The 13,759-nt window shown below is 34.7% G+C and overlaps 1 protein-coding gene across 1 annotated transcript; it reads right to left on the reverse strand.

Annotated features, from left to right (window-relative positions):
* Positions 1–10,748: 10,748 nt before the first annotated feature.
* LOC111387403 (transcription factor TCP8-like) lies at positions 10,749–13,144 on the reverse strand. Its single transcript, XM_023011957.1, has 2 exons — positions 11,272–13,144; positions 10,749–11,009 (listed from the first exon to the last, which is right to left on the reverse strand). Exon 1 carries the CDS (start codon positions 12,828–12,830, stop codon positions 11,274–11,276), a length of 1,557 nt encoding a protein of 518 aa, XP_022867725.1. The 5' UTR covers positions 12,831–13,144; the 3' UTR covers positions 10,749–11,009; positions 11,272–11,273.
* Positions 13,145–13,759: the final 615 nt, after the last annotated feature.

Consider the following 13,759-nt stretch of genomic DNA (forward strand, 5'->3'; position numbering starts at 1 on the left):
ACACAATGCATTAATTGAACAGGAATTTCCAATTGAAATTGGTAATGTAAAACTCTATGAATCCTTCAATTTAGAAGGCAATTTTCTCTAGACTCTTGCACTGCTTTCCTCAATTAATGCCACAGTTTCAAACTCTGTAAGCTTTCTTTTCTTTGTCAACATCTCTTTCAAAAATTTCGTGTAGTTTGGAATTTGTAGTATTTCAGCAATGAACGGAACATTGATCTGGAGCTTCTTGAGAACATGGAGGAATTTTTCATAATTTGTGCCTTGTTTGTTCTACTCGAGCTTTTGAGGAAAGGGAATGGGAGACATGTAAGCTTTGTCTAGACTTGGTGTTTTGGCAGCTAATGTTTCCGTACTTTCTCCATTTTCAGTTGCGTTTGGTGCAAATTTTTCTACCCTTGTGGTTTTATCAATCACTTCTTGGTCTTTTTTTCTTTTGGGTATCTCTGTAGTGATCTCTGGCGATTCTATCTCGCTCATTGTATTTATGACATGAATATTTTGCTCCATCGACTTCTTTCGAAGTATTTGGGAAAATGGAAGTGGAGGTACATACACTTTAACTTTCACAGGAGCCCCGAGTAGATCGTTTTCCACTATTTTAATTACCATCACCTGTTCCTTATGATTTATCATTGTATTGACTGGTAAAGTCCCTTGTGGACGTTCTGCAAGTTGTTGCGCTATCCGACCAATTTGTGTCTCTAGTTTCTTGATGGACGCCTGTTGATTTTGAAAGTTCATGTCAATTCGCTGGAACATCTTGTCCGCCTTCTGCACATATTGTTGAAATATCTTCCCCAAACTTGGTATTCTTTCTTGCTGGAAATTGTTCCCATATGAGTTGAAATTACGGGAGTTATTTTAAATAAAGTTTACTTGTTCCTCTGAAGAAGTGAGCATCATGCAACTCTTTGTAGCGTGATTTCTCCCACAATTGTCATATGTTGAACTAGCCATCATTGCATTTGCTCCATATGTTTACAACACATTGGCAGATGTTGTGCTGTCTAATTCATACATTCCTGTTGCGTTTGGTGGTACCATTCTTTCTGATGAGAACATTGAATGTGTGGTGACAATTAACTCAAATAGGTCCATGGTTTGTTGCACCGATTCCCATATGATTAATCCACTAGCAGAGGCATCAACTTGAAATTTTAATAGTGATGTAAGTCCGGTGTAGAAGTACTGCACTTGGTTTCCTAGAGTGATTTCATGGTTTGGACATTTTCTCATCAACTTATTAAATTTATTCCAACCTCATGATAGCTTTCTCCATTTTTCTGCTGAAACGTTTGAATTTCCAATCTGGTTTTAGATACTCTGGTTGGTGGGAAGAATTTGTTACAGAATTCTCTGGTCAGTTCTTCCCATGTAGTAATGCTCCCATGAGGCTCTGCATCTAACCACTCCAATGTAACATCTCTGAATGTAAATGGAAATAATCGTAGTTTAATAGCATTTTCATTGACTCCCGGACCATGGAAGTTCTGACAGTTCCTGAGATATGAGCGTTCGGATTTTCATGAGGTAACCCATAGAATTGGAAAGTGTTGCTAATCAAGTTAATCCAATTTGGCCTGATGAGAAAGTTATTCACTCCAAAATCTAGATACACGATATTGGAGCACATGTGTGCTGCTATAAGTGTCAGGAACATTGATATTGGCAAATCACCTTCATTTATTTCCCCTCGCTCATGTTGCTATTCCGGTGGTGCCACCACTTTTGCGGCCATTTGTCCAATCGGTTGAATAGAGATAAAGATTTGTTGATTATCAGCCATTTGATATTGTTGTTTTTGTTTGTGTTCTTTGCGTCATCGTTTGAAAGTACATTCTATCTCCGAATCAAATGGTTCAAGATCGTCCCCTTGGACACGGAGCATACAACGAACACAATTTTTTTTGTAAATAAAAGAAAATAAACAAATCAAATAACAGTTAAAAATAAAAGTAAATTAAGACTAAAAGAAATAGTCCTCGGCAAGGGCGCCAAAAACTTATTGTCGATTTTCTTTCGCAAGTGGATGGATCGTAACAAGTAATAAAGTGGATCTTTTGAGTCCGAATTATCGTTCCCACGAGGACTATTTTCTAGCACTTAATTCAATTTTTTCTTTAACTGCTATTTGATGGAAACAAATTAAAAGTTGTATGATTTGAGTTTTAATTTAAATTCTAGAAAATAAATAAATGCTCACACAATTTTTTTTGTAAAATCAAATAATTAAAGGACGTTATGGCAGAATAATTTCATCCATTGATCACCTTTCCATCTCAAATTAAGATTCAATTCTAAAGTAGCGTTCGATCAAATTCTCCTATTGTATTCAATTTACCCCTCTCAAGTTCTCATTGAGCCTATTCAACTAATTACATTTCATATCTCTATGCAAAGTTAACTTAGTTAAACGATTTTTTGTCCTACGAATTCAATTATGACCGCAATAAATGGCATAAGCATCTCTACTCGTTATACCAATGTAATGAGTTTTACTACATGGTCTAAATCCTAAACTCATATCTCTATTCGTAGACAATTCACGAAATTCATCAAATTATTGATCAGATAATTTAATGCAATCAATCCATAACAAAAATCAACACATGGAAGAATTAAAAACTAAGAATCTTAGAAAGAAAATATAAAGGATCTCAAATGGATTACATTATTTACCATAACAATGGATTTAGCAACGCATAATAAAAGAAGAGCAACAACAAATTGTCTTAGAATATATCACCGGATTTTGAATAAGAGTATATAGAAGAAAAAATGGATCTTGTACTAAGAGTTCCTCCTTCCAATTTATGTTTCACACGATGAATTTGGCGTTGTCTTCTTCCTTTGAATCTCTCCCCCTTTCTCTTAAGAAGTGTTTTTGCCTATAGAATTTGTGGAACCCCTTAAAGTGCGAGAATTTTCGTATTTATAGGTCCCTTGCCGTGAATGAAGAATAGGGTTTTCATATGGACTCCAAAATGGGTCGAAATTCCGCTTAGGTAATGGATTGGTGGCGCCACATCAAGCGCCACCTCTCTAAATATCCTGGGCGTCGCGGCGCCACTTTTCGAACAGATAGTACGCACCTCTTTCAGTATTTTTAGTATAACTTTCTCTCCTAATGTCCAATTAAGGCGATTCAAGATGTATTGGAAAGATAACTCAAATGGCTACAACTTTTCTTCAAGCATCATTCTTCAATTAGATTGTTTGCTAGGTCAAAAATGGGTCTTAATGTGAGACTGAAATTTCAGAGCATAACTTTTCGGTTGGAAATTGATTTATGATCATATTTTTCCTAAATTTGATCCCTTTGACATCTTTCTTCATCCAATTGAAATTTGAGCACTCTTAAATCTTCATCATGAGGTCCAACACAACTTTGTAGTATTTGCACTTTAGTTCCCGAACTTTGGATCTCTTATAACTTAGCCATTTTCTCCAATTTTGTCCACTTTTGCATCTTCCTTCAATTCCTTGAACCGTCATTGAATTTTACCTATTTAACACAAAATGTAATAATTTAGACCATAATTCGTTCGAGAAGCAATTAAATATCATCGTTTTAACGCTTTGAATAAGTGTATAAAATACACTTATCATGGGGAAATTGTGACGACCCAAAACTTTAGTAAGTTTATAATGCATATTCATACCTTGTATTGTGATGTATGTTTCATGTAATATAGTAAAAAAAAAATTTAATAATATTATAACCTTATGAAAAGAATTGAATTAAAATTTTGGTTATAAATCATGAGGAAAAATTAAGAAAAAATGAGGTGGCTAATCTCAATAAATGACATTGCCACTCTAAATATGAAAATGACAAATGGTATAAGGTGGTTACTCTCAATAAATAACCTTGTCACTCTAAATATGAAAATGAAAAATGGTATAAGATGGCTACCCTATACATATCACTTTGCCACTCTAAATACTATAATGACAAATGGCATAATAGGGTAAAAGGTGGCAAAATAATGATTAACGAAAAATAAATTAATTATTAATTTAATTCTAAATTATTACTGTAAATAGGGGAGAAGGAGAGAAATGGAAATACATACCAAAAAAAAAAAAAAAAAAAAAAAAAAAAAAGAGTCAAGTAACTTTATAAAGATAGCACTTTAATTGTCTTGCAACTTGGAGGTGAGTAGTCTATACCTACTTTTATTTCAAACATATTTATTGCAATTATGTTTATTTGATTACTTCTTGCTTTTCAAATAAATATAGATCTAAGATTCTACCCATCGACATTGAGATTGCATTGAATATTGGCATGGCATTGGATATATTATTGATTTTACACCAAATTGGTGTAATTGACTAATGAGGTCATATATTGTTATTTTCATATTGCGCGCATGGGTAGGATAGGATTGAACATCTATAATTGGAGCCCATTGTTTTCCTTATTTATTCAAATAAAAGGAAGATTATGGTATAGATTACTTGCTAAATAAATATATTCACATTATTTTTTTTAATTTTCTTGTAGATGATCTCTATTGAATATATTGATTTTACCTTGGGTGAATGGATGCACTGGCGGATCCAGCACCTGGCGAGCACCCGCGGTCGAGCATGCTGGATCCGTCGGCAGCCATTTTTTTGGGTTGACAATAGATGAATTTTTTAGGATAAATTTATGATAGTCATTTTCCACTCAAACCTTGCTTCTGGTCAAGTAGGTAAGCGTTGGTTTTTTCACCTTGCAAGTCACATGTTCGATCCTCCATCAATAAACTTTTATTGTCCCATTTTTTTAGTTTTACAATTTAAAATTAATGGAATGAGGAGGAGGGGATTTGAACCTGGAGCTATTGTTAAAATTATTAGTGGTTTGACCATTATGCTACTTGTTAAATTATTATGATTGATTTAACAAATTGTATATATTACATCTTAGCTTGTTTTACTGCAACAATAAATATTTGAACTCGAGCTCTTCTTTTGAATTATATAAAACTTGGAAACAATATCATTCGATAAGTATGGTTTATTCTTTTAACAAAATTATATATGTTCAATTTCAACAAAATAATTGTTATGTTTTAGGTCTTGTTTGATTATCAATTATTTCAGAATATATTTTTCTCTCTTTTAATATTCTTTAATAAAATAATATTAAATAAAATTCAAAATTTTTTCTTATTTTTAACCACATATTTTCCATCAAATCACTATTTTCCAAAATGCATTTTTTGCCAAAAAAAAAAAATTACATCAAACGAGCTTGTAATATTTTATTGGGCCAACGATCGACGGTCAACGGTCGCCCGTGCTGACTCAAAATCTTGGATCCGCACTGAATGGATGATTTCTGAGGATGGCCAATATTGCATGTATGTTAAAGAAGTCCATACATGGATGACTTATCCAGAATTTTTGAGTTTCCATCACTTTGTGGGATCTCATTATTAGATAGACTACTTCGAGACCACTACTATGACGTACTTATTTTCAAATGATTTCCCTGGAGAATAAATATGTTCCAGTGGTCTTTGATATGTGGTATAAATATTAGTACAAATCGATTGTTATGGTAGTAAGATGGTGCGTTGTGCGACTTTTGCGTAGTGAAACTTTTGTAATGCAACTTTTGTATATCTACTAGTCTCTAATATACTTTTTGCAATGTAACCAAGTATATAAGAAAATTTTCAATTATCTTATATTTATTGTTGCTTGCCTACTCCATACTCTACAAATTACCAAAAGTTTTCTCTCTTCACAAAGTATACAAAATTTTGAAATCTTTGTATATAGAGTTAAATGACTAAATTGGGATTGTGACACCACTGCAAAGCGCCGACATTGTCCAAATTTGGTGTCAATCACAAACTTCAATCCCTATTTTTTCTTACTCCCTTCAATTAATGAATGGCAAAAACCAAAACATTCTAATCTAAACCCACGCATTTTGTCAAGCTTTGCTCTTCACGCCCATCATATATTCATCCCAGTTTTCAAGCTTATTCAACAGTTACATATTTATACAAAAGAAAATAGGTCACAATGTTTCTTGCCCAGATTTGCAGATAAATCTTTATTCTTGCCTTTTTATTTAATTTGTTTTTGGGCCAACAATCTAACACACACAACGCTAACCACCATTATAATTGTTGCACCCACAACTATTTTGGAAGTGTTTTTCATATCTCAAAAGCTTCTGCAAATTTTCACTTCTGTTTTAGGTTGGAAACTGCTTTCATGGGAGTCTGGTTTGGAAATGCAAGACCTAGTTCAAGCTCCATCTAATTAATTGCAACAAAAAATAAGCAAAAAACCCTAAGAAAAAAGCTAAAAATGATCAGAAATATATGCAGGATTTTTTTAAGTAATTACAGTGGAGCTAACTTAGTTTGAAGTTTGAGGTTGTTCAATTTGCATGTATAAATACACAAATATAGTGTCGTGCATGTTAATTGGATAAAGAAGAAATTTTTCTTTTTTTTTTTTTTTTTTTTTTTTTTTTTTTTTTTTTTTTTTTTTAAAGAATGTTTACAGTCTTATTTTGTTATAAAATGGTCAAAATTTATTTTGGTGGTCAAATAACTACATTTTGGATGGAAACAGTAAAAAAGCGCCTCACATGCAATGGTTGAAAAGGTTAGGGGTGACGACTACAATGATTGAAAGGTTTGAAGAAAGTCTGCTAGTACTTCAAAGGTTTGAGACTTTTGCTGCAATAATCCCTTTTTTTGAAAGTAAAATCTTCAATTATTATCGAAATTTCATATTTTTACCATTTTTCCTTTATAAATAATCAATGCTATCTAGGAGTGTTCTTTGGTAGTAGTTCAACTTTAAAAAATTAGTTAAAATTATAATTAACTATTAATTCTAGATAAATAATATTATTTATTTAAAGTTTAGATTGCTACATAAATCGATGATTTTGTCAAAACTCCAAACAAATGATATTATTCATCATACTAATGCAGACCTATGAGCAGAAGAGAGACACGATGGTGTCGATCACGTCGTGGATTGTAGATCCGAGACCTTGTCCATCATCTTTGCCAAATAGTTGGATTGTGATGGGAACGAATTTTTCGTTACAAATGGAATGAGTTCGAGGGGGTGGCGATAGGGGCCGGCATTCGGGATGGTGAGTGGAATTTTTTTGTTGCAAATGGTGTGGGTTTGACGACGATTGTAGGTGGGTGGTAGGGGTGGTTTGGTTGGGATCACCATTTTTTTTTTTTTTTTTTTTTTTTTCTCTGCCCCTGAAGTAAATAGATTTTTTAAAATTGATTTGGGCCGTTGGATAGCTATTGTTCAACTTCTCTGATGGTGATGTAGAATGCATGTATCTTTCTGGAACCTTTCTTCTTCACAAAACAACAGACATGGCTATTCTCTCTCATGTGGGCTCTATTATAGGAGTTTACGAGCAATTTTTTGGTTCCTCTTACAATTAGTCGACTTTGCACTGTCTAGACATTGTCTGTCTCATCGCGACGGCCGGCATAGAGTTAGCCAAAACTTATTCTTCAAATACCGTCTTTTCTTCTTCTGGTGAAAAAGAAGCTCAAGACCCTTGTGGACATTATTGGACTATAAAACAAAGAAAATTTTAATTTCTTTTTATCTTCTTAATATTGTTAACGTCTGTTAAATCCACAATGGAAGGATGGAAAGAATGATTCTTATTTTATTTTTTTTTAAAAAAATTTCTAATGTCTTTATAATATATAGTTAGTTGCCATTTGATTCTGGATTTGTTGGTACTGCAAAATGACTCGTTCAAATTTTTTTCATGGTGGAAGTTCTGAATGATTTCCCATTCGCGTTTGTTTTAGTTAAGAAATACCTTAAACTTCGAGCCATGTAAATTTTTCAATTTTGTCACAAAATATTTGTCTAATTTACTAGAATGATTTTGTCGTATCCAGACTAACACCCGTCCGAGTCATTTCACCGAAACGACCCATGTCCTTACACGAGGTTGACTTTTTTTAATTATTATTTAAAGAAAAAGAGATTGCCTCTCTATTTCTTAAGAACTCAATGATTATGAATGTAATGTAATGAAGCCTCATTTGTCAAATTTCTCTGCTAAATATCAGCAAGTTGCAACGTTATTTTCAACACTGTATTTCATCTGACTTTTAAATGGATACCTTCACTTTATGTGGGTTCTCACTTGTCATATGTTTATGGGTCATTTGATTAAGATATTTCTGAGATACCTTGATTTAATTACCAAATTACAAGGTTTTGTGTTTTTATTGATTTTTTTACAAATGCATAAATTATTTACTCCTTTTCATGTAGACTGTTCTTTTTCTTTAAAAAAAAAAAAAAAGAAATTTAATTTTAATTTTTTAATTTTTTTAGGGGGTATTGCATTAGATATCATTCTTCTTTATTATAGGCAAAAATAAACTAAAAATTGATATGTGCTTATTTAGAGGTGCATGTGCAACACGTGATGAGGACATTCGGTTTTGGTGTTACAATTTGCAAAAGTGCTGCAGAACCCGAGATTTAATCTCGAGTTCAGATCCACGCCACCGCAGCCCTTGATCTTGCAGCACATGGGGCCTGCGATTTCAAATCAGGGGCTGAGGTCACGCCATCTCGACCCCTATCTCTAAACCCGGGATAAGGAGCATTTTCCTACAATTTGGGAGGTCTTTTGGTTTGGATTAAATTATATTATTTATATATGTTACTAGACGTGACACGTTTAGACCCATAGACCATAAGCCTGCCTCACACGAACACGTCGATATATATATGACAAGTTGAACACAAAATTATAAAAAATTTAACGCCTTTTGGCCAAAAAGTTCCTACTCAAGTCGTGAAAAGATTTGAGTTTGAGAGGCAACACTTAGGATGACAAGTTTACAAGAATGCAAGTGCCACGTGGCTCGATCCATGTAATGTAAGAGACGGAAGTCGACACATGACAAATCCTAAATTCAACATAATCGAAAAAGTTCTTAATCCCGAATTTGCAATAAATTGAAGAACAAAAGGTTGAGCATGTTACTGCGAAAATCACGGATGAGTGGTATCCAATGAAATTTTCAAACGGGAAACATTGAATTCATCAAAAAGAAAATGTACTTTTGTAAAATTCCAATTGCTTTAATAAATAAATAATATATTCATTTCATTGCTCTTAAACTTACATTAAAGCAATCAAGGAATATAAATTAATTTTTTATATAAATAATTAATTTTAAAACCATATCACGTATTTTTCGATACAAAATATTTTATACAAATAAAATTTGTAGTTTATTGGTCTTTTTGTATGATTTTTTTCAAATGTATACGACAAATACGAGCAAACAAAACGTCTCTTTCGAGGAAATTTCGAGACTGGGTATGGCCCACAACAAGATTTTGGATATGATACTTTTGATTATTTTTAATTCAATTAAAAGTGATGTTAATCATGAATTATAATCATATATATATATATATATATATATATATATATATATATATATAGACACACACACACACATTCACAAGAAATAAAAAGTGAATTCATCTCTTTTTATTGAACCAAAATTTAAATTTAAGTTCAACGAGATGTAAATACAGATGAAAAAGTGATTTTATGTATACCAATTTATATCCAGTTTTACAATACGATTGGAGATGCTTCAATGAGAAATGAGAGCAATGGATTTTGTAATGTAAAATATTTTAATGTGTCAGCTGCGACAATCAAGAAAATAAAAGAAGGGACAAAATATGAAATTGTAATTAATGTGGTGAAAAATCGAAAGACAAAAAAATAACTATGAAAATGTTAAATAAATTCCTTAAAAAAGAAAGAAAGGAAGAAAGAAAAGTGATTCAATTAACAAACACGTGCACATAATTATTAGGTACTACCTTCCTTCCAAAATGGTAATCAAATTCTGTTGTCAAAATTCTATTTGCTGGCTGGAACTGCCTAGTAATAAAAAAACATCCCAAAAGTTTCACAAATTATCAAAGTTTTGTTCATCGTCCAAAAATAAAAGATAATCTCGAAGAGTTGGACAATTCTTATCAATCTTACTAGCCGGTGACAAAGGTAATATATATATGTAATTCGACTTGAGTGATTTGTTTGATTTAAATTATTTTGAGAAGGATTATGCCACTTTAACATAACAAATGAAGTAACATCATGTGATTTGACAAAATGTGATTGAATAAAAAAGCTTTAAAACAGTCTAATGATATAGTGCCATGTGACATTATGTCACTATACCATAATTCTTTGGAGAGTGTTGAAACTCCCCCCTCTTTGAAGCCATATTTCAATTTCTAGGTATTGACGAGATCAAACTAAACTAAAAAAAGTTTTAAAAAAATAAAAAAAATTCTATCTACCTCGCCAAGAAAAAATGGTGGGAATTTCAACTTTTTCAGAACAAAAGTTGTTTGAAAATGAAAAAAGTCAAATAAAAGTTCAAACCACTTTGAATCCATCCCGGTAGAATACGAAAAGTACGTACAAAGCTTTTTGAAGAATGTACCATTTTACCATCATTGTACATATTGTTGTGCTACAATACTCACGTGAATGATCGCGAGGTTGACACACCACATACACATAAGGAGTTGGGGATTATTTTATTCATGAGGAACCCACACCGAAAATGTTAGTACGCGGTCACCAACGAGGGTGAGGGCGAGAGTGAGATCGTTTACGTATAAATGGATAAACGTTAATGTTTTTCTCTCCAAATTTCTTTTCTTTCTAATTAAACTCAATATTCATTTTCAGTTTCCAAATTGTAATCAAGTTCCTCCTATACACATTCACTATTAGTCTCTCTCTCTCTCTCTCTTAATTAATTCCTAGTATTGTCCCTTTGGACCAAACTAACAAATTACACTTCAAATTCCGAATTCATAACAATCACTCCAAACACACAAACAAAAATTAATCATAAACACTGATTAACTTAGAATAAGAACTAGTTACCTACATACCTTCCTTGAATTAGTTTCCCAATTTCAAGCTGCAAAAACAACAATTCTTCAATCAGAACCAAAAATAAATAAATATATATATTAATTTAATATATCAACTAATGTCCAGTTCTACGTATCAAACATAATTAGCACTTATACTGTGTTAGGAAAGAAAATGTATGTATTGTCTAATCCTAATGAGTCCAATCTAAGTTCGATTTGATATCAGTTGATAGTAGTGTTCAATACTGCGTATCAAAGAAGCGATGAGATAATTAATTAACGATTAATTGTGGGTAAATTATATACCATTACTGAGAAGCATTTTGTCCATCTTCACCACTTTTAGAGTCTTGAGGCTGCTGCTGCTGCTGTTGATGATGTTCAAATTGATCTGAACTCATATTCAAACCCCCTCTGGAGTAAGCATTAAGCGCCGCTAACATCCCCAAATTCGTCTCCCCCGACACATTTAATCCAAGATATTGAGACGCCGTTTGCTGTTGCTGCATTAGCATTGATCCCAATTGCAACGGACTCGATCTTCCTCCTTGAAAATCAGGATTCCCAGAATAATTGAACCTCGGCATGAAATGTAATGGCGTTTGGAGACTGTTCCCACCCGGAAATTGCCACATTTGGGGGCTTGTCACGGGTGTGGCCGCTGCAGTCAACGCCTGGCCGTTGTTACCGGAGGTGAATGGGAGCATCCAGAACGCGCCACCGCCGGCGGTGGTTCCGCTGCTCGGTGCTGGTGCCACAGCCCACATGGCAGTGGCGGGCATCATGTTGGTATGTCGGATTAGACTCGGAGAAGATTGTCCGTTGGCCGGTGATTCATGCGATTTTTGTAAAATTTGCAGATTGTTCCCCTTGAATTGCTTGTGTGAAGGTGAATCGGAGCCTTCTCCTTGAGAATTATTAGTCCCTTCTTCTTTGAATAAATCTTCTCTGTATCTCTTGTGCAAGTAATTCTCGTTGGGTTCTTGTCCTCCGCCGTCGCTACCATCTCCACCTCCGCCGCCGCTTCCGCTCGCTAAGGATTCTGCAATTTGAGTTGCTTGTAAAAGATGAGGGTGCTGCTGCTGCTGATGATGGCGAAACCCTAACATTTGTGAAAAATTCTCTTCGTAAGGTTGTTGTGTTAGCCCTAGTGCGCCATGAAAAGAATGTGGAGCTGATTTTGAAGATGGAGCCGACAGAGTGGAGCCGCTGCTTCGAAGAGAGATGTTGAGGGTCGAAATATTAGCTGGAATTGTGCCGGTACCTGTGGCCGCTATGATGGCTGGCTCGGCTTGGTGTAAGAGCCACTCAACTGTTTCACCGTCGGACTTGTGGCCTAGTTCTTTGGTAAGCTGAAAAACCCTAGCGGCGCAGATGGCAGGCATTCTTATGCGCCGGCCCCGGCCGTCGACCTTCGTATGGCGATCCTTGGTAACCTTTTTTGGTGGTGGTTGGGTTTGTACTTGCTGTTCTTGTGGTTGTAGAGCAATTTGCAGCTGGTTATGGGATTTCTTCGAGGAGTCAACAAGGGTTTCTGATCCGGTAGCGATTGCTAAAGAGGCGTCCACGACCTCCGGCGGCTGCGGCGTCTGACTGGTGGAGTAGGTGGAAGCACTGGTAGTGGATGATGCCGATGACGACGCGCCACCCGTAACTCCACCAACAGACGAATTAGTAATGAACTGTGATGATTGGCCATGTTCGTACTGTTGATGGTGGGCGTTGGGGTGGAGGCGCTGGAGGAGATGATGAGATGGAGTGAGAAAGTAGGTGGCCGAAGTGGTGGCGCCACTAGTAACGGAGGTGGAGGCGCAAGAGGTGCTGGTGTTGATTTGTTTATTGTTTCTTGAATCCGTGAGTTCCATGTGTGTCTGTGTGGGGTAATCCAAGAATTCTTTTGATCAATCTTGAATTCTTGATGTTTCTTTATGATTAATTAACCCCATCTCCCTCTCTTTCCTCATCTTCTTTATACACAATACACACGGATAAATAAAGAGAGAGACGAGAGAGAGAGCTTCAAAATCTAGCAGAAACTGGACCTAATTCAAACTAGAGTTTCTGAATTTTGTGGGGTACTTGATTGACTCCTGCTTCTCTTTCACACACAAGAATGTGTATGTGTGAGAGAGAAGGAGAATTTTAAGTGAAGAACAGATGCCCACTCGTTCGTGTGTGTGAGAGAGAGAAAGAGAGGCAGTGAGAAAGATTATTTATTCGAACCCCACTAGTTCCGTCGGTTAAATCATTCAAGTTACAACATTCAAGTGAGTCTATTCATACAGTATATTATTCTCTCTTATCTATCAGACATGTTCGAGGTATCTACCGTGACTTGAATGATTCAAAGTCTAAAACTCCGTAATCTCAACATGTGAATACGTGACCAAACCAATGAAATTTGTAGTGTCATCTAGGAAGTAAATGTGGATGAAAGTAGCAGAAGAATGCCTACCAAATTTGGTGTATTACTTTTAACCAAATTTGCTAAGAGACATAATTTAAAAATTTACAAGACAGCAAGTACCTGAGTAACAGTAAAAATGAATTTAACCTGGCCTACCAGCACGTTGATTGCCACAGACACTGTCTACACTGTACAGCGAGTCTACTAACTTTCAAGTTTTAATTCGACACTGTACATGTGCGCGTGCACCATGCAGCAGTTTTGCCATTTTTGGTACAGGTGAAATTACACAGAAAGCAAACATTTTTTTATTATTTTTCTAGAATAATATTTGATTCAGGTGTCTTAATTTTTTAAAGGGCCACAAAAAAAGGAAGAAAAATAAAT

The sequence above is a fragment of the Olea europaea genome, chromosome 3 (genome assembly GCF_002742605.1).
Source record: "Olea europaea var. sylvestris chromosome 3, O_europaea_v1, whole genome shotgun sequence".
Taxonomy (NCBI): Eukaryota; Viridiplantae; Streptophyta; class Magnoliopsida; order Lamiales; family Oleaceae; genus Olea; species Olea europaea.

Excerpts from the sequence above, each read along its gene's own strand:
- LOC111387403 (XM_023011957.1), bottom strand. The coding sequence starts at position 12,830 with ATGGAACTCACGGATTCAAGAAACAATAAACAAATCAACACCAGCACC.